General features: G+C 39.7%; 1 protein-coding gene across 3 annotated transcripts in view; it reads left to right on the top strand.

Annotated features, from left to right (window-relative positions):
• Positions 1-1,599: 1,599 nt before the first annotated feature.
• The window catches only part of RNF217 (ring finger protein 217), a 121,496-nt gene continuing 97,787 nt past the window's right edge, over positions 1,600-25,308 (top strand). For all 3 annotated transcript variants that reach the window (XM_057527762.1, XM_057527761.1, XM_007191100.3), the window contains exon 1: positions 1,600-2,476. In XM_057527762.1, the coding sequence (XP_057383745.1) occupies positions 1,601-2,476 (876 nt within the window). In that variant the 5' untranslated portion in view covers position 1,600. The remainder of the gene's footprint in view (positions 2,477-25,308) is intronic.

The following is a 25,308-nucleotide window of genomic DNA, read 5'->3' as shown; positions in this document are numbered from 1 at the left end:
ACACACATGATGGACATGTTCTTTGGTGCTACCCTCCTTTCTTAGTACTGCATAGCTAGTCACCTTTCTAGCATTTGTTATCTGATTTGGAAAATATTTTAGAACAACCCAATAACAACTTCGAGATAAAAAAATTCTACACACTTCACAGCTCCTTCCTATTACATGAATGTGTAAATTAAATTCCCTCTCAAGATGAAAAAAACAAAGGTTGGCTTCCCAAAAATGTTTTCATTGGCTTTAGGGAACTAACATGCACCAGTCTGGGTGACTAATACTTCCTGGAAAATAAAGATAGATCAACACATAATTAAGTTCTGGCTCAACTATAATTGTTGTCTTGGAAACAGTTTTGGGGATAAATATGGTTGTGCTAATGAAACTTTTCATGATTTCCACCAACGATCCGGTTTATTAATTAGGCCAGACCATCTTACGACCTTAATGCTACCCATTTAGGAATATTCAAAGGGTTAAAAAAAAAAAAAAGTTCCTAAGAGGACACTGAAAAGGAGGAAAGGGGGATAAATCTTAAATTCGTTATTTACCAGCTCTCATAAGGATTCTAGTTAAAGGAGTAGGTTAAACGTGCTTTTCGGCACTTTTGTGGGTTTCAAACATCCTTCCTACCTTATTAAGCAGAGAGCAGAGAGTTGTACACACAGCATTTTGAACTAATAATTCCTAGCGTTAATTCTCTGAACTCCCTCTTTGGAGGATTTAAAATCGGACGAACGCAAGAGAAACAAGCGAAACCAAAATCCTAACTAGCCAGGGTTTTCTAGCTCTAGCTTTCAGTAAAGAGGAGTTTTGTAGGAAGTTCTGCTCAAAGCGTAGCCCGAAGGGCAGCCTGCCGGCTCTGGAGGGTTTGGAGGAGGCCGAGCGTGAACCCTGGGGGCGAGAGCGCATCCTGGTCTGAGATCACACCCACTCGGGGTGTGCGTGAGTGAGTGCGCGGTGCCCGCGCGCGTGTGTACGTGTGGGGAGGTGTGTGCCAAAGGGGTGGGGTGAGGGGCGGTGAGGAGGGCGCTAGGTGAAGCACGAGGAGCGGGAGCGGGAGGTGGCGCGCTCCGGCCTCTCCCCCTGGGGCCGCGGCGGCTGGCTCGCGCTCCGGCTGCCCCTCCTGGTGCGAGCCGCGGCGGCGCCACAGGCCCCTCGACCCTTTGACCACCGCCCTCCGGCCGCCCGGCCCCCAGCAGGGACCGGCGATGGCGCGGGACTGACGGCCTCCTCCCTCCGGACCCTTCTGTCCCTCCAGGGGCTCCCGGGGGCCGCGGCGCCGCCCCGACCTGCATGTGGGGCGGGCGCGCCGGCGGCCCGAGCGAGCGGCCCTCGGCGCCCCCGAGGCGGTGCCCGGCCGCGCGGGAGGACCAGGAGGAGGAGGAGGAGGAGCAGCGGGCCGGGCCGGGCTCCCCGCGCGCCGCCGCCCGGGAGCACAGGCTCCCCCGAGGGAGCTCGGGGCGTCCCAGCCCCGGAGGAGGGACCCGGAAGCAGAAGCGGAGCCGCGAGTCGAGCCGAGCCGCTGCCCCCGCTGCCCGCCGGCGCCGGGTGGGGGTCCCGGCGGCTGGATGGGCGGCGGCGGCTTCGGCCGCGGGCGGCGATGGGCGAGGAGCAGAGCACGGTGAGCGGCAGCGGCGGGCCCCTGGAGGCGCGGACCCCCCCTGGCGGCGCCACGGGCCACCCCGAGCCCCCGAGGCCGCCGGGGGACAGCACCGGGGCGCCCGGGCCGCGCGCCTCCTCCGCCGAGCCGAGCGGCGGCAGCTGCGGAAGCGACTCGGGCTGCGCGCACACGAGCGTCCCGGAGCCCGCGAGGAGCCGGGGGGCCCCGAGCTGGAAGAAGAACCAGGCACCGGCGCAGCCCGCAGGACTGGCCTACACCGGGCCCCTCAACCCCCAGGCTTTGCAACAGCAGCTGGCAAGGGAGGAGGAGGAAGCGGGGGACCGAAAGGAGAGAGGGGATGAACAGCAGGAGGCGCCCCCCGGCGAGCAGCCGGAGCCCCGGACCTGCGTCGGGGCCCCAGACGGACTGGTCCTGGACGTGCTGGGCCAGCGGCGCCCGCCCCCCGCCAAGAGACAAGTCTTCTGCTCTGTGTTCTGCGTGGAGAACGACCTGCCCGAGGCCCCCTCGGCGGAGCGGCTCTCGCTGCCCGCGTCGCCACCCCGGGCTCCGCCGGTGACCAACCCTCCCAGCACCCCCTCCTCCTTCCCCAGCCCCCGGCTGTCGCTCCCAGCGGACCCCCTGTCCCCCGACGGCGGCAGCATCGAGCTGGAGTTCTACCTGGCGCCCGAGCCGTTCTCCGTGCCCAGCCTGCTGGGAGCTCCACCCTATTCTGGCCTGGGTGGGGTCGGGGATCCCTACGCGCCCCTCATGGTGCTGATGTGCCGGGTGTGCCTGGAAGACAAGCCCATCAAGCCCTTGCCCTGCTGCAAGAAGGCCGTGTGCGAGGAGTGCCTCAAAGTCTACCTGAGCTCCCAGGTAACCCCAGCCCCTCTGTCCCTCCCCTGTCCTCCATTCAGCATTCCAAATCACTGGCCAGGAAGTCCAGCTCGCCAGCTCCCTGCTCACAGGAAGGGGTGATGAACACCCTTATGGAGGACCTCTATCAGTTTCTTACATCTCGGTTGTTGGTTTAAGTGTGTTTGTCTTCGCTGGTTAACTTGACTGGAATTTAACTCTGCTTGAGCTTCGAGCTTTGATTGGCAACCATAGAAGGAACAGGGTACAAGTGAATTGCCTTCTGCTCTTTCTTTTATTAGATTGCAAGCAAGGAGCTTGCTCAAAGAGGAGGGCAATGAGAGTGCCTCAGAGGCCTGGTATCCCAGAAACTAACAAATAGTGGGTATAAAATAAATATGTATTGAGTTGGTGGAGAGAAGAGTTGCAATGAATGATACCGAATTTGAAATTTTGCTCCATTTAAATAATCCAGAAAAAGTGTTATTCATTTATTTATTCCTTGGCCCTGGTCCGCTTTTCAGTTTCTTTTTCCTTAGTAAAGTTGAAGTACTTTCTCTCACTGAAGTTTTATGCCAGCAGAGTGCTTTATTTCTCTGAGAGGGAACAAAACAGAAAGAGCAAAACAAAGCAAAGCAAGGCTAAGAGGCTTAACAAAACAAGTGCTGGTGAAACTTTCCTCCTCAGCTCTTTATTTGAAAACTTGTTTTTTTTCTTGGAAAGTTTAAGAGTGCAGTAGACCGGCTTTCCTTCCCTGGTGGTGAATGCGTCCTTCCAGCAGTTTTCAGTCTGTTATGTTTCTTCCAGTGTTTTGCACAATCCGGAATGCCCTTTGATCCCGTGTCTGATTGTCCTACGCCTATTCATCTTTCAAAACTCTGGCTGTTCAGGTGCCAACTTTTCTGTGAAGCCTTACCTCACCTCCAGGCCACTGCTTGTATACTTTCAAAATACTTCTGCATGTCTTGCATGCACTGAAGTTGTTCCATATGTGTCTGTTTGTCTGGCTAGACTGTATGGACAGGGTTTTACAGCCCCTGTGTCTGGTAGTTTCATGTTGGTATCCTTTCCCGTAATAGTGTTTAATAACATTGGCTGAAGCGAACTGAAGAGGATTTCACACGGTGCAGTTCCTCTGTGTATTGTGGCTAATCCATGCTTGTGTCTAGACTGAAAGTGTGTAACGTGCCCAACGGCAAACGCAAAGGGGAATTTAGACAGAATGGAATGCTACACAAACAGTGACTTGGCCAAGATGGCTGAGGTTATCCAAACGCCTGTGAGAGACTGTGATGTCTCTTTCATGCTTTATCGGCAGACAGATACTTGAAAAAGGAGGAAAGCCTGCTGTTCATTGTGTCGGTTTCTATGACATCACTGTCAAACAGCCCAACAGATATGGTGCCATCCATGTGCAAAGCCCTGTGGTGGGATTCAGACATTCCCAAGGTATGGGCCGGGCTCCAAGGAAGTCCCCTTGTGTGTATACAAGACGTGTACACAAGAACAAGGTAGCATATAATAAGATGTAAACAGAGTAACAATATCATGTAGCACTTACTCTTAAGGGCTGGGAGTTCAAGAGAGGTGGTCATTATAGGTTGGGGTACTCTGCAGTTTGATTCCCTTAAGGTGGGTCCTTTCCCCAAAGCAAAATTTTTTTTGCCTCCATAAGTTAGTTTTAGGAAGTCAGTGTTTTGATCTCCAGTGGAGAAAGAGAAGGAATGGGGGTGGGGAGTGGGAGGGTGGCAAGGTGAGTGAAGAATCATTGCCGTGCACAACTGCGAAAAGCTCCTCTGAAGTAACATAGTATCTGAAGGTTATCAGCAGTATTTAGGATTGTATGTATGTTCCTGACCTTCTTCTAAAGTATTTGACAGAACTTTTAATAAGGAAAAAATATACTTTATTTGAAATAATAAACAACAACAAAAAGATGAATCATGCAGGCCAGGCATGCTTCCACTTCAGGGCTTTGTGTGTGTTGTTCCTTGTGCCTGGACTATCCCCCTGGAGTCCCCCCCACCCCCCATCCCCTTGCTTACTCCTTCCCCTTCTCCCTTTCAGGTCTGTATGCAGATGTCGCCTGTGTGACCTTCACTGACCACCTTTTTGGTGGTCACCCAAAGTTGAGCCTCACCCAACACTCTAGATCTCCGTTCCAGCTATTTATTTTCTCCATAGTGATAAAAATACTCTGTCTTGTACTTATGCAGTTGATTTCCATGAAGACAGGAGTTTTCACATGATTTGTTCCCTACTGTGGCTTTGGCACCTAGAATGTTGTCTGACACATAACAGATGCTCAACTAATTAGTTATTGAGTTTATGAAGAGCTGAGCGACAAAGAGATGATGAAACTGCCCCCAGAAACCACGGCTAGAAGGAGGTGATCTGCTTGAGCACTGAATTCTACTCTGAGATTCTTGATGTTTAAGACAAAAGACAAAGACTTAAAGTAGACAAAAATAATAGGTTTGCTAAGTTTGTTATTAAACTTAGAATTAAAGAGTTTTAAAACAAACTCTTAGCTTATACAAAAATGGCATTTCTTTCACTTGCATAAAACTAGGCCTGTGGTTATAATTCTGATCTGTGTTAATGATAAGGTCCCTTCTACTTAAAGAGGCTGTGTTTCCACATCACTTAACCTCTCTGTGTCTTAATTTCCTCATCAATGAAATGGGATTGCAGACCATGATCTGTAATGACACACCAATTCTAAAGCAAAATAAAATCAAACTGCAGAGTTGTTTTGTTGCATTACTGAACCAGGTCAAAGGGCATGGAGAGTGCCCTCTTTCTCATTTTATAAGGCTTCTTGGTTTTGACAGAAGTAAATCTGTCAAGCTTGAACATGCAAGACTCTTTAAGACCTTTTAAAGTAAAATGATATATTTGAAATAAAAAGTTATTAGTGACTTTTTTCATCATCTTTTGGATCTGTGCCAAATAGTGTATTATTTAACATCATTTAAGAAAACAAAGCAGAGTCCCTATTAAGCATTTTATGCAAACATTAAAAATGCATACTAAATGTGAGTTGGAATATTGCCTGGTTAAATTAATATTCTTCTAAAAGGAGATGCTGAGTTCTTTGAAAGAAGGTACAAAGTTGGAAGACAGGAATGCAGGTTTTTAGATGATAAATCTTATTTCCATTAGTGCCGTGGACTGAATGTGTGGCAAAGGCTGATAGATAGGTGTCTTCATTATTTCAGTGCAGACATAGGGTGGTGACTTAAATACCTCCATACTGTGGTTTAAAAATAATAGTTTTAGTTTTTCAAAACATAATTCTTCTTCAGTTATCACTGTGACTGGGGCTGTTGGAGAATCCTTCTTAGTGGAATGACTTTACTGGCCGATAGGTACCATCCAGTTTCCAGTTGCCATGGTGAAGGATTGAACTGATACATTATAATCTTTGGCACTTACATAAGGGAGTTACTTAAAGGCTCTAGAGTACCATGATGGAGATAGTGGGAGTTTAACTGGTTTGTGTTGCCTGGGTACATAAATCTTTGGTACATAAATTTTAGAAGTACGTTTCCTAGTAACCTAAGTGTGCATGTATGACCATGGCTTAGAGCACACAATCCCAGGGATGTCTGCAGTCTCCTGCAGGTCGCTGGGCCATTCTGAGTACTGACCTCAGCTGGTTTGGCCTTTACCACATTTTCTAGGAGGAAAGATTGTTGCTTTCCTTGTTTCATAGAAGGATATTGCACTCATTTCAAAAATCCTCCACAGGTATCTTTCTTTTATGATTTTGGTTTGAGACAGTAAAATATGTTATGATGTGAAATATTAATATTTAGTACTTTACATAAAGAAAGAAGAGAATTGGGCATGCTAAGGGCTTTCTAAAGGTAACAGCTGTTGCAGCTTTCATCACTCTGCTTCAAAGTGCTCGCGATTGGCAGATGCATATGACTTGGAATGTACACACCTGTCAAATGAGTATTAATAGAGACAAGCAACACATTTCTTCTGCAGTTTGTGAACAAAACAGCTGCTAGATGGTAATGTCCTAGAATGACTGTCTTCCATAGTCACCCTCGAATCAGTGACCTAGGGATGAAAGCTTCTGTATCCTATTATTAAACTCTGAGTCATCCAGACTTTTATGGGTAAAAGTGTAACCTACTTTTTCCCTTTAAACCTTAAAACAACCTGGATATTTTTAGAATCTGTCCCGTTCAATATGGAGTTTGCATGCAGCCGTCTTCACACAGGTAATTTACAGATCCTATCATGCCAGGTGTGATTTTGGTAGTCTTAAAAATGTGAAGAATAAAAGAGACTGACCTCTGTTAAATCACTCTGAGAATTTGAAAAGTGAGAATTCAGGCATATGTAAGCTTATTTTTTTGTGTACAGAATGAGTGTGTGTGTGTGTGTGTGTGTGTGTGTGTGTGTACTGGGGGGCTGTGGTAACATTTGCTCTTATACCTTCCTGACTCATGGACTTACTTATTTTCCTCTTCTGACTCTTTACTGATATCTCTTTTAATAATTTCTTCATTTCTCTTTAGTAATTTCTTTTTTCTCTTACTTTTCAAAATTTGATTTTAAGTAGTACTTGATTTCTGTGGAGAAATCAATCCCCTATCAAAGGTTCATCTCTGGGCCAGCAGGACCTGGTCCAGGCACTGCCTGGGTGTCTTCCTTCCCGTCGCTTCCAGCATCTGGAGATGACGACACCACGTGGAGAAACCCTGCATTGTGCTCCACTGCCTACAAGATCTCAAATAACATGACTAGTACTACTTACCTCGGGCGTCAACTGAAACCTTTACAGTAGTGATTTTTTTTTTTTTCTCCTAGAGTAGATAGAGCTCAGCTTTTACACTTGAAGGCTCTTCCTTACTCCTCATGTGAGAGACGGCAAAAGGAGAACGTTAGGACTTCAGCTCCCAGCTTTTCGTTAAGAGTTTGTGATGGGGATGTAGACAGCTACTTGAGTCATAATTTCTTATAATTAACTTTTTCATTTGTTAATGTACCATTTACACATTTAACAAACACTTATTGAGTACCTGTGTGTCAAGGACCATGAGATAATCTATAAATGTATTAAATGCCCCCAAGGAGCCATCTTAGAGACTAGCTGGCAGTGTTTCTTCCAAGCTTTGTCTTCCAAGCATAAATAAGCTTTCCTTTAAGATCTCAGACAGCTGTGGGTCTCCCCTCTTCTGCTGCCTTTCTGGGAGGATTTTCTTAAGCCGATTCTGGAATACCAGTTAACCTTTTAGTAAGCATATTACTATTCCTCCTATTATGTTTATTTCAAAGTAATAAATCCACTCATTACTTTTTTCTTAATAAACATTTCTCAGAGTTCTTTGTAATTGTGATAAATAGAAATTAGTTAATACTTTGCTTCTTTCAAAATATTTATTACCTTTGCTTAAAAGAAAACATAATTTTGCTAAGTTTGTTTTGGATCATTCTTGACAATGTGGCAAATCTTTAAAGTTATGATACTTTCAAAGAATTGGGTTTTTTTGTTCAAATGCACTGTGTCAGAAGGGTTTTATGTGATAAACGAAATGAACCTTCCCAAATCAAGTTCTGTCTTAAAACAAAAATTCAGTGTCTGCAGGACAATTAATTCCTAGAATAATATTCTCTTTCAATGTTATCAGTACTATTTGCCCTATCAATTTTGGGTAATTACACTTGAGTTTCCACAAATAATAACAACCATTAATTGAGCATCTATATTCCAAGCATTTTTACACGTTTTATTATTTAATTTTAATTCCCTTACATATTAAATACTTATTACATATGAGACACTGTTGGGGGTGCTGGGGATACAGAGAACAGTAACAGATAAAGCCCCTTACTTCATGGAGTTTATATACTAGGCTGGGGAGAGATTGATAATAAAATAAGTAAATTATTTAGTATATTAGGAGATAATAAGGGCTATAGAGAAAGAAAAACAAGGGAAGGGTGATAAGAAATATTGGGGAGGAGGTTTTTCTTTATATATTTATAGTGTTTTTAGGAGTTGTCAGGGAGGGTTTATTTTACAAGGTGACTTTTGAGCAGAGATCTTTCTGACGGCCGTGAGAGAGCAAACCATGAGGATATCTAAGGGAACAGCAAGTATAAAGTTCCAGAGACAGGAGCATACTTGGGGGGGTTCCAGGAATGGCAAAAAGATCCATGCGGCTGAAGCATAGGGAATGAGGTGGTGAGCGATAAGAAGAAACCAGCAGGAAGAGTGGGAAAAGCTGATCGGAAAGGGCTTTAAGGCCATAGAGAATTTGCATTTCCTCTGAATGAGATCGGAAGCTGTAAGATGGTTTTGAGCTAATCAGATATGACTTTACCTTTATGAGAAAGTACTCTGGCTCTCTGTGGAGAATATACTATGCGAGTCAAGAATGGAAGTAAAAAGACCAGTTAGAAGACTATGGCAGTAAGCCAGAGGGGAGGTGTGACCGTTCAGACTAGGGTGATAGAGGTTAATTTGGTTTGCACTGGTGGAATTTTGAATATATTGTGACAATAGAGCTGACAGAATGTGCTGATGATTGGGTGTGGGATGAGAGAAAAAAAGAGTCCAGGATGATTCAGGTTTTGAGCCCAAGCAATTAGAAGAATGGGTTTGTTATTTAATAAGGTGAGGAATACTGTAGGAGGACTAGTTTTAAGGAGAATCAGGAGTTCATGCTAAGTTTGAAAAGGTATTTAGACATTCATAAAAGGATGTTGAATAGGCAGTTGGTGTGTGGCATTCAGCAGAGCGATCTTAAGAAGATGTAAATTTGAACATTTTTGACATATAGATGATATTTAAAGCCATGAGACCAGATGAGGTCACCTGGGGCATGATAGTTGATAGGGAAGGATTGAGGACTGAGTCTGGGCATACCAGTGTTTGCAGATATAGAGTCTGGGACGTATGAAAGAACCAGCAAAAAGTCTGAAAGGGAGAGGGCCAGATAGGCAAGAAGAAAACCAAGGCAGAGTGGTTACCCAAAGGCCAAACAAAGGTGATGTTTTAAAAAAGAAAGAGTCATCATTTTTGTCTAATGCTTCCGATATTTTCAGCAGGATAAAGATTAAAATTGACCATTGGATTTCCCAACAAGGAGATTATTTGTAAGTGTGAACAGTGCTGTTTTCATTGGCACTGGTGGGGGTGGCTTTCTGATTAGAATGGGTTCAAGAAAACAGGAACAGTTCAATTTCTGTACTGTAGGTAGTAGAATGTTATGTGAGGAAACTCAAGGTTAGAGAGATTAAATAACTCGCCCTAAATCACACAGCTAGGAAATGGCAAAGATGAGATTTCAATTCAGGTCCATTTGGCTCTAAAACCCAAGGTCTTTTTACAGTCTTTGCATTTATTATCTTATTTATAGGTTAAATATATATTTATTTCATTTTTCTTTTAAGTTTGTATTGTACAAAATCACAAGTCTTCCAGTCCAAGAAGAAACTTAATTACATGTTTTGAGGAAGTGGAATTCTCTTGCCCAGATTTAGATCCAGAGAAAGATTTCTACCAAAGTCAGCCTCATCTTCATGTACAAAAATCAAGAGGAGTTTAGTTTAGAGGAGCTATGATTTGACCTACTATTAAGTTTTAATGGCAGCACACTCTCCCGTTTCCTTCCTAATTCTCTTGGCCATTCCTTCTTGTTTCCGTTTGAGCTTTTTCTTATGTTACCATCGCTTAATGTTGGTGTCTACATGGTCCTATATTAAACCGTCTCTCTCCTCTCCTCACACTGTGTACTAGTCGTGGGGCCATGTCATCCTCTCCCATGGTTTTAGGTAACACCTATATGCTCTTGACTTCCAAATCTTTGTCTCTAGCCCGGATGACTCTTCTCACCTGCAGTACCAGGTAGCTGTTCGTCTCCTCGACATTGCCACCTGCATGTACTACCCACAGCCACCTTAAACCTCTCAGGATGAAATCTCCCTTTCCTCCTCTTCCTTCCCACACCCCTAAAGCTTTGCCCTTCCTTTGGGCTTCTGTGTTTCCATCAGTTATACCCAGGCCAGAAACTTGGGCATCGTCCCTGAATTCTTCCTCTCCCTCACCCCCCAGATCTAATTAATCACCAAGTTCTTTCAGTTCTACCTCCTGAAATTATTTTTATATTTTCTCTACTCTACTTTTCTTCATTTCTACTGGCATTTGCTCAGGCCTCCACCATTTCTCTCCTGGATTCCAACCACAGCTTCCTGCTTGGTCCTAGTGCTCCAATCTTGACCATTTCCAGTCTGTCCTTCACACTACAGTCAGCATTGTCTTATAAAATGCACGACTGGTCTTAGCATTCCCCTTCTTTGCCTTTCAGTCTGCCTGTTGCTTGTAGAATAGAATCTAAACATGATTTACATGTGCCTGAGTGATCTAACTCCTGTTTACCACTCTTAACTTTGTTTCTCATCAAGTACCCCCCCTAAGCCTATAGCCATATTAAACTTCTTTTTGTTCCTTGAGCACTCTATGACACTCTTAATTATGATCCTTTAGTTTAGTGACATTAGGTTCTGTCTTGGGGGGGGGTCTACTTTTTTTCCCACACTCCCCCAACTCTGTTTGCCTCTTTCACACTGATTCATTCTTCTATCTTAGCTTAGACATTTTTTCCTTTGAGAATTCTTCTTGCCCCCCTATATCTGGATTAAGCATCCTTCCTATATTCTGTGACAACTCTTTGACTCACTATAAGATTCTTCTCATTTCACTATATATAAATCACCTGTTTCCTGCTCTATGCTCCCATTAGACTGTAGAGCTTGATGCATGCAGAAACCTTATTCATTTTTTTTGATTGATTTCTTAGCTCTTGGTTGGCATATTGTACACATGAAATGAGTATTTGTATAGTGGACTTATGTAGTTAGTCTATAAATAATTAATAAATCAGAGGCTAGTTGTCAATATACAGAGTATGAGAATAGATAGCCAAGTTGGTATTTAAAGTGAAAATCTCAACATTTCATTATCTTGCTTAAACACCTACAAGACCTTCCCATTGCTGTACAGAAAGATTCCAGTTCATAACACTGATGATGAGGTTTGGCCTCTGCTCTCTTCAGTCTCTTCTCTGTCCCTCCAGGTCTACATCAGACGTGTATCAGACGTGTAGCCTTCCCTCTGTTAATTTTCCTCTTCTTTCAGATGTCAGCCATCCTTGGGTCTCCAGACTGAATCAGTCCTGCCGTTTATGCTTTTAGAGTCCTTTTTACTCTGCAGCCATTGTATCTTTATCCCCTTTTGTAATTATATGTTTGTGTGATTATTTGATGTTTGACTAATTATCTCCCCTTCCCCACTATTATTTGAGCTGCTTTTATAACTAGCATTTAGCATGGAGCCCAGAATAGAATAGGTGCTCAGTAAGTATTTGTTAAAAGACTGAGTGAATGATTGATAGTAAATTATAGTAAGTTTAGGTTGGTAGGAAAAATAAGGTAAGATTTTTGAACCTGAATTTTTGATATCTTATTTCACAATAGATTTAAAATTTTAATGCAACAGAATGCTATGGCCTGAGTCCTTATCCTGGCATCCCACCTATCACTGAGATGCTTCTTTAATTATAAAACCTTTTCTGGTTACTATGTCTTCTGCTTAACAAATTCCTCTGGAACCTGGGGACTTAAGACAACCATTTTTTTTTTTTTTTTTGATCATGGCAGGTGGGTCAGGAATTTGGGAAGGGCTCAGCTGGTCAGTTCACACTTGGGGCTTCTCATGCAGTTGTAGTCAGATGTCAGCTTGCTCACTTGGCTGTCAGCTGATGCTGGCTGGCCTTTGTCAGGATGCTCAGCTGCGGCTGTGTACAGAAGTGCCTACATGTGGCCTTGACAGCAAGATAGTCTCAGGGAAGTGGGCTTCTTACATGGAGGCTGGCTTCCCCTGGGGCAAGAGTCTCAAGTAAGCCAGGTGGAAGCTGCATGATCTTTTCTGTCTTAACTTTGGAAGTCACTCAGCATCACCAGGGCAAAGGAGGTGCTTTCATAGGCTGCCTAGATTCAATGGGAAGAGACTTAGACCCCAGCTTTTTTTGTGAACATGTAAAAGAATTTGGGGCCATATTTTTAATCCACCACACTACTTCAGACAAAAATCAGGAATGTTGTGAATTTAGGTAGTAAAGGTTTTGAGCCTGAATTTTAATTTTTTTTTTTAATTTCATGTCTTTTCAATCATTTAATTACATATTTCCTATTCATATCATTATATTGATTTTATACTTTGGTGTTGTGGGTCTTTTTGGGCTTTATCCTTGAATAATTTAACAGTAAAGCTTCATTTAGTTTTAAGTAAAGCTTACATAAAAGTTGTTCCCTTTTAAAATTAAATATCTTAGATAATTCCATTGTAACTGAAATATCTTGAGATCAGGGTCAGCTTCTAATTATTAACACCACTTAAAATTATTCTACGTAATGTAATTTCCATTATATCAAAACTTTAGCTTCATTAGAGGTTAAAATATTATTTGAAAAGGTTGAATACCTTGCTGAATAAAGAGAGTTGGTGTAACAGATAGTTTTTGTAGTCCAGGGATATTCTATACAGAAATTATATTTAATGATACCTAAGCATTAACCACCCTAGTTAACCTTTGTTAAATTGACCCACTGTTGGTTTTTTATTGTTTATGATATTCCAATTTGGCGGATTTTATCATTTGATTAACGTCCTCTCAAATAGGTAAGCCTTACGTTTCCAGAACCAAACATGTTGTGTTCAGAAATCTCTTCCTGGTTGAGGATATGTGCACCCTGAAACAAAGGAGGTGTATTGCTTTTATGATGGGCCTTTTTCTTTTCCCCCAGCTGAGGTAACTAAATTCTGCGCTTATGCATTCATGTGAATGACTGATCCCTTTTTAAATCTTCCTAAGCTGTTTGCCTCAATGATATTCTCTACTGTAAGATTCAGAGGCTAATTATAGGCTACCTAGCAAATTACTTCCCTTTTTGTGGTGTTGATTCTTGCCTTATTGCCTCACTTGATTATTGGACATATTCAGTGTTCCTGAATCTCCAAGATGTAAGAGGCAAGTTAAATCACCGCAGCTTTTTCCTCTGGTTGCTTAACAATTTAAAACAGCAGGTAAAATAAAACAATTGGTCATAGTATTTCACTAGTGTTTTGTTTCCTTTGATAATGCCATTTTTCCTAATGTTTACAGTTTAGTTTATTATTAGTTTATGTCTAAGTAGAGCTGTTGGGTCAAATCAGAAATGACTTTGATATGGCTAGATCATAGTGTACCATGTTTGTATGAGCATATGACCTCGGTAGGGAAAGTGAGTTTCTTTCATTAGTTCTATAGAGAGTAGGGGGGGTTTATTCTTCTGCTAGAGATGCCCTTGGTGGGAAATGATGGGTGCAATCCCAAGAGTTCTAATTTAATCCTACTTTTAACTAGTCTTACTATTAACTTTAGTGTTTTTTTTCTTATATTACCATTTTTCCTCCTCAAGATTGTTTGTTTGTGAAAGAAACATTTTGAAAATAATAGGCTCCTAAAAATAAGAGAAATATTCTGTGTGTTCAGTGTGCTGGTGCTTTATGTTAAAACTGTGTGTGTGTGTGTGTGTGTGTGTGTGTGAACGTCTCAAGTTTATTTGTGTGTTACAAGAAGATTATTTGCTGATCTTGATTTGTAAAAATCTAAGTATAGTCATTCAGGTAAATTCATGTATTCCAGGTTTAGTTTGAATCAACCTAAAATAGATGTCCCTTGAGCTTACCTTTTTTCTGTTGTTAGTTTTTAATATGTCACTTTGTGAGTCACTGAGGGCTTCACCCTTAGGATAAAGGGAGGGTTTAGAGGAATGCTTGAAAAGAAACATTTGAAACAATAGTAATTCTTTTCCCAAGAGTTTGCTTCTTTTTTTTTTCTTCAGTTTTTAGGATTTCTGAAAAATACTGTTTGTCCAGATATGCTTTTCTCTTTAAAAATCACTACAAACTTACAAAATTTGGAAATAGAATTTTCAATCTTGCTTGAAAATTACCCAAATGAATTGCTTCAGAGAGTTTTGACCCACTTGTTTAAAAAATAGCACTTTATGATTAGCTGCAAGAATAGTTGATTGACATTAGGGAAGATGTACATCTACTAGCTGAATTTCATCAGCAATCTTTGAATACTTGGTAGATGAGGTGTAAAAATAAGTATAATAATTTAGTAAGCCCAGGCAACAGGTATTTTTTTTTTTTTTTTTTGCCTCTCTGCGTCTGTGTGTGGTGCTTTTTCAAGCAGTATATCAAAATAAATTGAACATAGACCTTAGAGACCCAGTGTCACTAAATGCTGAACAAAGATTTTTAGAAATAAGAAAGCTGGTTCTAACACATTGCTTTCGCAATTATTATTAATTCTATTAGTGATGATAAGATGTTTTGTATCATTAATTAATACAATAAAATTAAGATTCAGATGTTAAAAAAATCACTGGAACTTCTGGATTCTTTTGGCTTGTTATAATCTAGATGGATTGGACAAAACCTTGTTGGTTTGCTCAGGGTGCTAATGAGGTCAAGGTAAAGCAGGAGGTCTCATCACAGGCTGGTTAAGGACACTGATCTGGGACCATAACCCTACCCTTAACCCTGCACAGTCAGGTATAAAGCATCTGCTTCTGATCATAAGACTGTAGCTGAGACAAGATGGAAGAATTACTATTAATCATCTCATCACCACTTCTGGAAAAACACACGACAAAAAAAGTTCTACTAGATAATTGGTGAGTTGCAGAGAACTTTACATAGAGAAATCTTTTCAAGTGGACAAGACTTTCCTTTCTTTCGCTGTAGTCACACTGTAGAAGATCTGTTCTCTAGCACTCAGTAGGTTTAAGGGAATCAAAGGGGAGGGGGAACTAGAGCATTCTTATTCTCTTAAAAACATTTACTGAGCACAAAATATTTGTTTAGAGCTATGCTGATCACTATGAGAAGAGACAGGGTAGTCTATGATTCATCCTCAGCGAGTTTAGAAATTCAATAGGTGAAAAAGTAAGCTGTCCAGCAAATATTAGGGAAAGTTTATAATTACATTGTGTGATGCTGATTGTTGACTTAAGTGGTTCTAGGAAGAGAAAGCTGTGTTTATTGGAGTAGAAAAAGTTGGAACTTGGCTAGTATCTAAAAAGTGGTGGTTGTTGCACAGGGAGAGTAGAAGGGAGTTAGGGGTGGGGCGTGTCTCCAAGTGAGATGGGGTGAGCAAGCACACATACACACTCAAAATTACATTTGTGGAAATAAAGAGGGAGGGCGTGCAAGTCACCATGGCTAGAGAGAGGGGTTGGGAAGGACAGTATGGCAAATACAGGTAGAGAGGTGAGAGCTGGATGGTGAGCCAGAGTCTGGAACAGAGGCTTCAGTACAGAGCAGAGCACCACGCGCAGCTGGACGGAGCATCCCTCTGCAAAGCCAGACCCACGGGCGTGCTGTGTCTCAAGAACAGGGAACAGAGGGAGCCTGGTCAGAGATGGCTCATCGAGGGAGATGTGGGTCAGATCACGTACAGCTGTGATGCCCCTCTGTGGAACTGGTGCTTTATTCCAACTGTAATAAGAAGTCATTGGAAAGTTTAGTAGAGCTGTCAAATGATAATTAATGCTCCGAAAAGAGTCTGGCTTCAGTGTGGAGTATAAACTGTGTTTGGGGGGTGAGGTGGCAGGAAGAGAAGCAGGGAAATGGGTTAGGAGGCGTCTGCAGCAGTCCAGGGCAGAGATGACAGTGGTCTGCACTAGTGTGGAAATGGTTCTGTCTCCTGTCCTAGCACTTATTGGGCTTTTGGTTTTAAAAGGTGCAGAGAGTGCCTTGCCTTTGGTCTAGTAGAATGCCCTGCCAGTCCTTGCAGCCTTTAATGTTCAGAGGTCCACGTTGTATAACTCCGGACCAGCTGCCGTCTTTATCTTTCAAGCAGTGTATGATCAACCTCTGTTCAGCTTGATTCCCTCTTGCATTTTGCCTGTCTGCAATGGGTTTGTTTGTTTGGTTTTAATTGTTTGGTTCCAGAGACACCATGTAGAAAATCACTGACCGAAAAATATGAAAACATCTTTTGAATAGGTGTCCATAGTTGTTATTTTACTGATTGTCAGAATCAATTTATCAAAGAAGTTGAGCTATTTTCTGCTACCTACTTTTTTGCAATTTGCCGTTCTTAGTCTTTCCTCATTTTATGCTCACCAGTTTGCTTACGTCATTACTTAAAACAAATAGGAACTCCCACCCTCCCCTTCCCACAGATGACGAAGGTCTCACTGGTCCACCAGTAAGTTCTGAGAGGAAGTTAGGATTATTTCATAACTCTATTTAGTTCTTGTCCTTATGGTTTTGCATTGTTTTGAATGACTGTCCTTTGCTTCCTCAATTAATTCTTATTTTATTACACTCATCTCTTACTCCTAATTCTTGTTTTTGTAACAGTATTCTCTTTGGGTGTCAGTTCCACTTCCTCTACCTTTAATGGGAAAGGCCCTGGGGTCATTGCTTAACTGTACAATGGCTGTTTTATTTTGATTGTGGTTGTCCTTTTCTTTGTTTTTAGTAAGGGTACACTGATAGAGTAATTACTTAAACAAAGATTTGCTTTGTTGATTTTATGCTGAGTAACTGAGTTCCCCCTCTCTCCTATAAGAACCTTCATTTGTTTATTTCAGAGTCCTGAAGTGTTTCCTCTAATTACATTCTATTATTCATCATAGAACCAGTAATATTTCAGTTGGAGGTAATAAAATATCGATTTTTTAAATTATTTATGAGAAAACCTCAAGTATTTATCTTTAAAATAGATTTGTTCCATGTGTGGGTTGTGTAAATTTTAGAAGAATATAAACCTTATGCATTTGTATCATGACAGGTTTTTCAGTTGTCTTGCCATGTAACACCTCTGGATAAAAGTGATTTAAAGACCAGTAGTGTTTACTAAATTTAAAATATTTTCAAATTAGGTAGTGTGAGCAATCACAGATATTGGGTAGCATTTAGGAGTACTTTGTTTATAAAACAATTTGAGAAAAATTTAAGTAGTTAGAAAAGTTGGACTTTATAGTTTATGTTTAGAACATCCATTAAGTTTGTAATACTTCAATTGTTTGCAAAGAATTTAGCTCTTTTTTTTCCTCTGTATTAATCTTCTGTCAAGAACAACTCATTTCAATGTCAATTCATTATTTTTCCTCTATAAATATGAATGGGATTTAATTTTGTATCCCAACACTTTAACATTTTTTCTTGGAAGTACCTATTTTATTTTATTTTTTTAAACAATTAATTTATGTTTTTTAAAATTTTATTTATTTATTTTTGGCTGCATTGGGTCTTTGTTGCTGCATGCAGGCTTTCTCTAGTTGTGAAGAGCAGGAGCTACTCTTTGTTGCGGTGCGAGGGCTTCTCACTGCGGTGGCTTCTCTTGTTGTGGAGCACGGGCTCTAGACATGCGGGCTTTAGTAGTTGTGGTGCGTGGGCTTAGTTGCTCTGTGGCATGTGGGATCTTCCCTGGGCCAGAGATCGAACCTGTGTCCCCTGCATTGGCAGGCGGGTTCTTAACCACTGCACCACCAGGGAGGTCCCAGAAGTACCTATTTTATTAAAAAAGAAAAGCTAGTTCATGAGGTGATATAAGATATTTTTTCAGTGTTTATCTCACTTTATAGATAGTTTGATATTTTCTATAGCAAAAAATGTGGTTGATATTTCAAAAATTCCATAGTCAAAACCCTATCCCCATCCACCAAAATATATATATACATATTCTTGCATTGCATTTTGTATAAATAACACATTTCACATAATAATTTATAACCATTGCCATCTTGTAGACTATTTATCATTAATAATCTATTTATATATGATGCGATGGTAGATTCTACCTGAAAACAAATTAAAAAATTGTTTTACCTACATACCTACTCTCTCAAGACTTTAAAAATTTCTATATGGTATGCAAACACTTGTTTACCAGGTCACCTTGGGTATACCATTGATAAATTTGTAAAGAAAAAAATGTCAAAAGTTGATGACTTTATAGTATGTGAAAGTTATTTACTCAGTTTCTGGTGAGAAGAATGAAAATGGGTTTGTATTACTCAAATGTTTTCTTTGAATAAGATTGAAGAACTGTAAAGGGAGTCATTCATCCTTCCTTGGCTTGCAGGTTTGTTGTCTGGTGAGAAAAGGGAAGAAACAGATATAACTGTCAGAGTGGAAGGGCCACTTTAGAGAGTACTTTGTTTTAAAGGAAAAGAAAAGCTTTCTATGTATTTTCTGTTCAACATCACTTCAGCATCCCCTTTTCCAAATAGGGGTTCTTAACTTGGTAGTCATAATAGTTCATGGATTGTCTTCAGAAGGGTTATAAATGCCCTGAGATCCTATGCAAAATCCATTTTCTCTTGTGATTAGGTTAATAACATTTACTGGTTTTTAGACCATTACCCAAAAAAGGTTTAGAGCTACTAACTTTGAAAGATTTTCATGTCTTGGGAGCTAAAGACAAATTCTGGTGTTCATATTTATGATAACCAAGATATGGGCTAGATATGAATATGTGGAATATCCAGTCTATTTAGTGTACAGAGGAAGGCACAGTAAGTAGAAGATTGAGGTAGTGGATGGAATATGAGCAGGACAAGTGTAAATTTAGAGCCTGACTGGTGGTTTAGTGGATTTATGTCCTAACCTCTCACTACTGGAAAGAACCTTAGAGATCATCTAATTCGAGGTAGATATCTATGTGTCAAAGCTACCTTCTTTTCAGTCATACACTTATGTGAACAGAGATGACCAGTAAAAAATACTAATACTCATATGGGTCATTCTGTGTCTTCGTCTATGGTAGCCCTTACTTTTGTGGGGGGGCGGTGCACATAATAGTGACCTTTCACCCCTAGTAAACTGATTAATTAATTAATTAATCTCCTGCAGTGCTTTGTGGACCTGTTTCAAATGTAGTGCTTCTTACTGGACCAGTAAAAAGGAAGTCTGGAGTTAGAACATTTGAGTTTCAGTCTTTGCTATATTATAAGCCTATGACTATTGGAAAAGTTAATTAATGGGGTGATGTATGTGAAACCTTTACACGTTGTAAAATGTTTATATTATGAAGCTCATATGAGCTTGATAAATAAAGGCAGACTGGGAGAATACAAAAATAAGAGTAAGGAAAAGGAGATTGTAGTCCCATTTACATCATTTACATTAATTTTTAAAATCCTAACTAAATGCTAGCAAATAAAATCCAGCAAATGCATTTTGAAAAACCACAATTACATCATGATCAAAGGCAATTTATCTCAGGAATGCAAAATGCTTTATTTAACATAGAGAGATCTATTTCATTTTATTTATCACATTAATAGTTTGAAGGAGAGAAACCATACAATAATTTCAATAGGTGAGGAAAATACATTCATTAAAATTAAAAGTAAGAAGTTTTCATCTAAGTGAAAAATCTCTGAGGGAAGAAAATGATACTATAAATTAGGGTTAAAGTCAATTCACATCCTGCAAGTACATTTTCTAAAATACACAAGTCATAAAGAATTACTATCCGTTATACAGAAAAACTCTTAGAAATCAATAAGAAAAAGACTAGTTACTCATTGGAAAATGCAAAGTTTAATGACATAAATGGCCAGTAAATGTATACAAAAAAGTTCATACTCATTATTAAGATACATTACAATTTATACTAATGAGGAAAACACAAATTAGCAACAACAAAACAAGATAACAAACCAAGTGATGCAAACCAAGTGCTGGTTAGGATATGGGGCAAAGGGACGTTTAGACACTGCTTGTTCCCCAAAAAACTCTTGCACATATGTGAGAGTTATGTACAAGGTATGTATTGCAACATTATTTATAATAGTTGAAAAATTGGAAACAAATTTCTATCATTAGGAAATGGATGAGTGAATTCTAGTATATTCATAAGTACACTATTCAACTGCACTTAAACTTAATCAACTAAATCTCTCTATATGTATTAACATAAATATAGATACTGAAAATTCAATATTAAGTAAAAACCAACCAAATTTCAGAATTCAAGCAGTTTCAATGCAATGAAATATTAAAAAACATATAAAGTCATGATATGTTGTTCAAAGATATGTTTTTAGTGTAGTATTAAAAAATAATCATAAGCCAGATTTATTAGAGTGCATAATTCTGCAGCAGGAGAGAAGAATCGTAAGTACTTTTTAGCTGTAATGTTCTATCTTTTTGTATAAAAAATAGGAAGCAGAATGATAAAATGTGAGCATTTGTTAATAATGGGTGTTGTGAAAACATGTACGTTACATTAATCTACTTTTTAAAATTTGTTTGATTTTTGGAAAATAAATATTTTTTATTTTTTAAGTTTATTTTAAGCACTCAGGGATATGAATACTATAATTTCCAAGATTTCTTCTAGCTCTAATATTCTGTAATCATTGTCCTCTTATGGCATCCCTGGTGACAGGTAATATAGGTTTATTTTGTAAGTAAACTAGCACTTTTTTTTTTTATTGTGATAATTTGTTTTTTAACATCTTTATTGGAGTATAATTGCTTTACATTGTTGTGTTAGTTACTGCTGTATAACAAAGTGAATCAGCTATACGCATACATATATCCCCATATCCCCTCCCTCTTGCATCTCCCTCTCACCCTCCCTATCCCACCCCTCCAGGTGGTCACAAAGCACCCTGCTGATCTCCCTGTGCAATGCAGCTGCTTCCCACTAGCTATCTATTTTACATTTGGTACTGTATATATGTCCATGCCACTCTCTCACTTTGTCCCAGCTTACCCTTCCCCCTCCCTGTGTCCTCAAGTCCATTCTCTACGTCTGAGTCTTTATCCCTGTCCTGCCCCTAGGTTCATCAGAACCATTTATTTTTCTTTATAGTCCATATATGTGTGTTAGCATAAGGTATTTGTTTTTCTCTTTCTGACTTACTTCACTCTGTATGACAGTCTCTAGGTCCATCCACCGTATGACAAATAACTGAATTTTGTTTCCTTTTATGGCTGAGTAATATTCCATTGTGAATATGTGCCACATCTTCTTTATCCATTCATCTGTTGATGGACACTTAGGTTGCTTCCATGTCCTGCCTATTGTAAATAGTGCTGCAGTGAACATTGTGATATATGGCTCTTTTTGAATTATGGTTTTCTCAGGGTATATGTCCAGTACGGGGATTGTTGGGTCATATGGTAGTTCTGTTTTTAGTTTTTAAAGGAACCTCCATACTGTTCTCCATAGTGACTGTATCAATTTACATTCCCACCAACAGTGCAAGAGGGTTCCCTTTCCTCCACACCCTCCCCAGCATTTATTGTTTGTAGATTTTTTGATGATGGCCATTCTGATGGTGTGAGGTGATACATCATTGTAGTTTTGATTGGCATTTCTCTAATGATTAGTGATGTTGAGCATCCTTTCATGTGTTTGTTGGCAATCTGTATATCTTCTTTGGAGAAACGTCTATTTAGATCTTCTGCCCATTTTTGGATTGGGTTGTTTTTTGTTTTGATATTGAGCTGCATGAGCTGCTTGTATATTTTGGAGATTAATCCTTTGTCAGTTGCTTCGTTTGCAAATATTTTCTCCCATTCTGAGAGTTGTCTTTTCGTCTTGTTTATGGTTTCCTTTGCTGTGCAAAAGCTCTTAAGTTTCATTAGGTCCCATTTGTTTATTTTTGTTTCTATTTCCATTTCTCTAGGGGGTGGGTCAAAAAGGATCTTGCTGTGATTTATGTCAAAGAGTGTTCTTCCTATGTTTTCCTCTAAGAGTTTTATAGTGTCTGGACTTACATTTAGTTCTTTAATCCATTTTGAGTTTATTTTTGTGTATGGTGTTAGGGAGTGTTCTAATTTCATTCTTTTACATGTAGCTGTCCAGTTTTCCCAGCACCACTTATTGAAGAGGCTGTCTATTCTCCATTGTATATTCTTGCCTCCTTTATCAAAGATAAGGTGACCATATGTGCATGGGTTTATCTCTGGGCTTTCTGTCCTGTTCCATTGATCTATATTTCTGTTTTTGTGCCAGTACCATATTGTCTTGATTACTGTAGCTTTGTAGTATAGTCTGAAGTCATGGAGCCTGATTCCTCCAGCTCCATTTTTCTTTCTCAAGGTTGCTTTGGCTCTTCGGAGTCTTTTGTGTTTCCATACAAATTGTGAAATTTTTTGTTCTAGTTCTGTGAAAAATGCCATTGGTAGTTTGATAGGGAGTGCACTGAAGCTGTAGCTTGCTTTGGGTAGTATAGTCATTTTTGCAATGTTGATTCTTCCAAATGAAGAGCCTGGTATATCGCTCCATCTGTTTGTATTATCTTTAATTTCTTTCATCAGTGTCTTATAGTTTTCTGCATACAGATCTTTTGTCTCCTTAGGTAGGTTTATTCCTGGACATTTTATTCTTTTTGTTGCAATGGTAAATGGGAGAGTTTCATTAATTTCTCTTTCAGATTTTTCATCATTAGTGTATAGGACTGCAAAAGATTTCTGTGCATTAATTTTGTATCCTGCAACTTTACCAAATTCATTGATTAGCTCTAGTAGTTTTCTGGTAGCATCTTTAGGATTCTCTATGTATAGTATCATGTCATCTGCAAATAGTGACAGCTTTACTTTTTCTTTTCCGACTTGGATTCCTGTTATTTCTTTTTCTTCTCTGATTGCTGTGGCTGAAAGTTCCAAAACTATGTTGAATAATGGTGGTGAGAGTGGGCATCCTTGTCTTATACCTGATTTTAGAGGGAATGGCTTCAGTGTTTCACCATTGAGAATGATGTTGGCTGTCGGTTTGTCATACGTGGCCTTTATTATGTTGAGGTAAGTTCCCTCTATGCCTATTTTCTGGAGAGTTTTTATCATAAATGGGTGTTAAATTTGTCAAAAGCTTTTTCTGCATCTATTGAGATTATCATATGGTTTTTATCCTTCAGTTTGTTAATATGGTGTATCACATTGATTGATTTGTGAATATTGAAGAATCCTTGCATTCCTGGGATAAATCCCACTTGATCATCATGTATGATCCTTTTAATGTGCTGTTGGATTTTGTTTGCTAGTATTTTGTTGAGGATTTTTGCATCTATGTTCATCAGTGATATTGGCCTGTAGTTTTCTTTTTTTGTGACATCTTTGTCTGGTTTTGGTATCAGGGTGATGGTGGCCTTGTAGAATGAGTTTGGGATTGTTCCTCCTTCTGCTATATTTTGGAAGAGTCTGAGAAGGATAGGTGTTAGCTCTTCTCTAAATGTTTTATAGAATTCACCTGTGAAGCCATCTGGTCCTGGGCTTTTGTTTGTTGGAAGATTTTTAATCACAGTTTCAATTTCAATGCTTGTGATTTGTTTGTTTATATTTTCTGTTTCTTCCTGGTTCAGTCTCGGAAGGTTGTGCTTTTCTAAGTATTTGTCCATTTCTTCCAGGTTGTCCATTTTTTTGGCATATAGTTGCTTGTAGTAATCTCTCATGATCCTTTGTATTTCTGCAGGGTCAGTTGTTACTTCTCCTTTTTCATTTCTAATTCTATTGATTTGAGTCTTCTCCCTTTTTTTCTTGATGAGTCTGGCTACAGGTTTATCAATTTTGTTTATCTTCTCAAAGAACCAGCTTTTAGTTTTATTCATCTTTATTATCATTTCCTTCATTTCTTTTTCACTTATTTCTGATCTGATCTTTATGATTTCTTTTGCTAACTTTGGGGTTTTTTTTTGTTTTTCTTTCTCTAATTGCTTTAAGTGTAAGGTTAGGTTGTTTATTTGAGATTTTTCTTGTTCCTTGAGGTAGGATTGTATTGCTATAAACGTCCCTCTTAGAACTGCTTTTGCTGCATCCCATAGGTTTTGGGTCATCATGTTTTCATTGTCATTTGTTTCTAGGTGTTTTTTGATTTCCTCTTTGATTTCTTCAGTGATCTCTTGGTTATTTAGTGGCATATTGTTTAGCCTCCATGTGTTTGTATTTTTTACAGTTTTTTTTCCTGTAATTGATCTCTAGTCTCATAGCATTGTGGTCAGAAAAGATACTTGATACGATTTCAATTTTCTTAAATTTACTGTGGCTTGATTTGTGACCCAGGATATGATCTATCCTGGAGAATGTTCCATGAGCACTTGAGAAGAAAGTGTATTCTGTTGTTTTTGGATGGAATGTCCTATAAATATCAATTAAGTCCATCTTGTTTAACGTGTTATTTAAAGCTTGTGCTTCCTTTTTTTTTTTCATTTTGGATGATCTGTCCATTGGTGAAAGTGGGGTGTTAATGTCCCCTACTATGATTGTGTTACTGTTGATTTCCCCTTTTATGGCTGTTAGCATTTGCCTTATGTATTGAGGTGCTCCTGTATTGGGTGCATAAATATTTACAATTGTTACATCTTCTTCTTGGATTGATCCCTTGATCATTATGTAGTGTCTTTCTTTGTCTCTTGTAATAGACTTTATTTTAAAGTCTATTTTGTCTGATATGAGAATTGCTACTCCAGCTTTCTTTTGATATCCATGTGCATGGAATATCTTTTTACTTTTTACTGAATATCTTTTTACTCTCCTCACTTTCAGTCTGTATGTGTCCCTAGGTCTGAAGTGGGTCTCTTGTGGACAGCATATATGCGGGTCTTGTTTTTGTATCCATTCAGCCAGTCTCTGTCTTTTGGCTGGAGTATTTAATCCATTTACTAGCATTGATACATAGCATCTTAGCATTGAGATGTAAATCTCTGGGAGAGCTCTCACCGATTGATATTATGTGGGGCCGGGAGGTCTCTGGCTGTCAAATGTCCTGAACTCAGCTCTCCCTCCTCAGAGGCTCAGGCCTGACACC

Source organism: Balaenoptera acutorostrata, chromosome 14 (assembly GCF_949987535.1).
Source record: "Balaenoptera acutorostrata chromosome 14, mBalAcu1.1, whole genome shotgun sequence".
NCBI classification, from domain to species: Eukaryota; Metazoa; Chordata; class Mammalia; order Artiodactyla; family Balaenopteridae; genus Balaenoptera; species Balaenoptera acutorostrata.
This window is presented reverse-complemented; position numbering and strand designations above follow the sequence as displayed.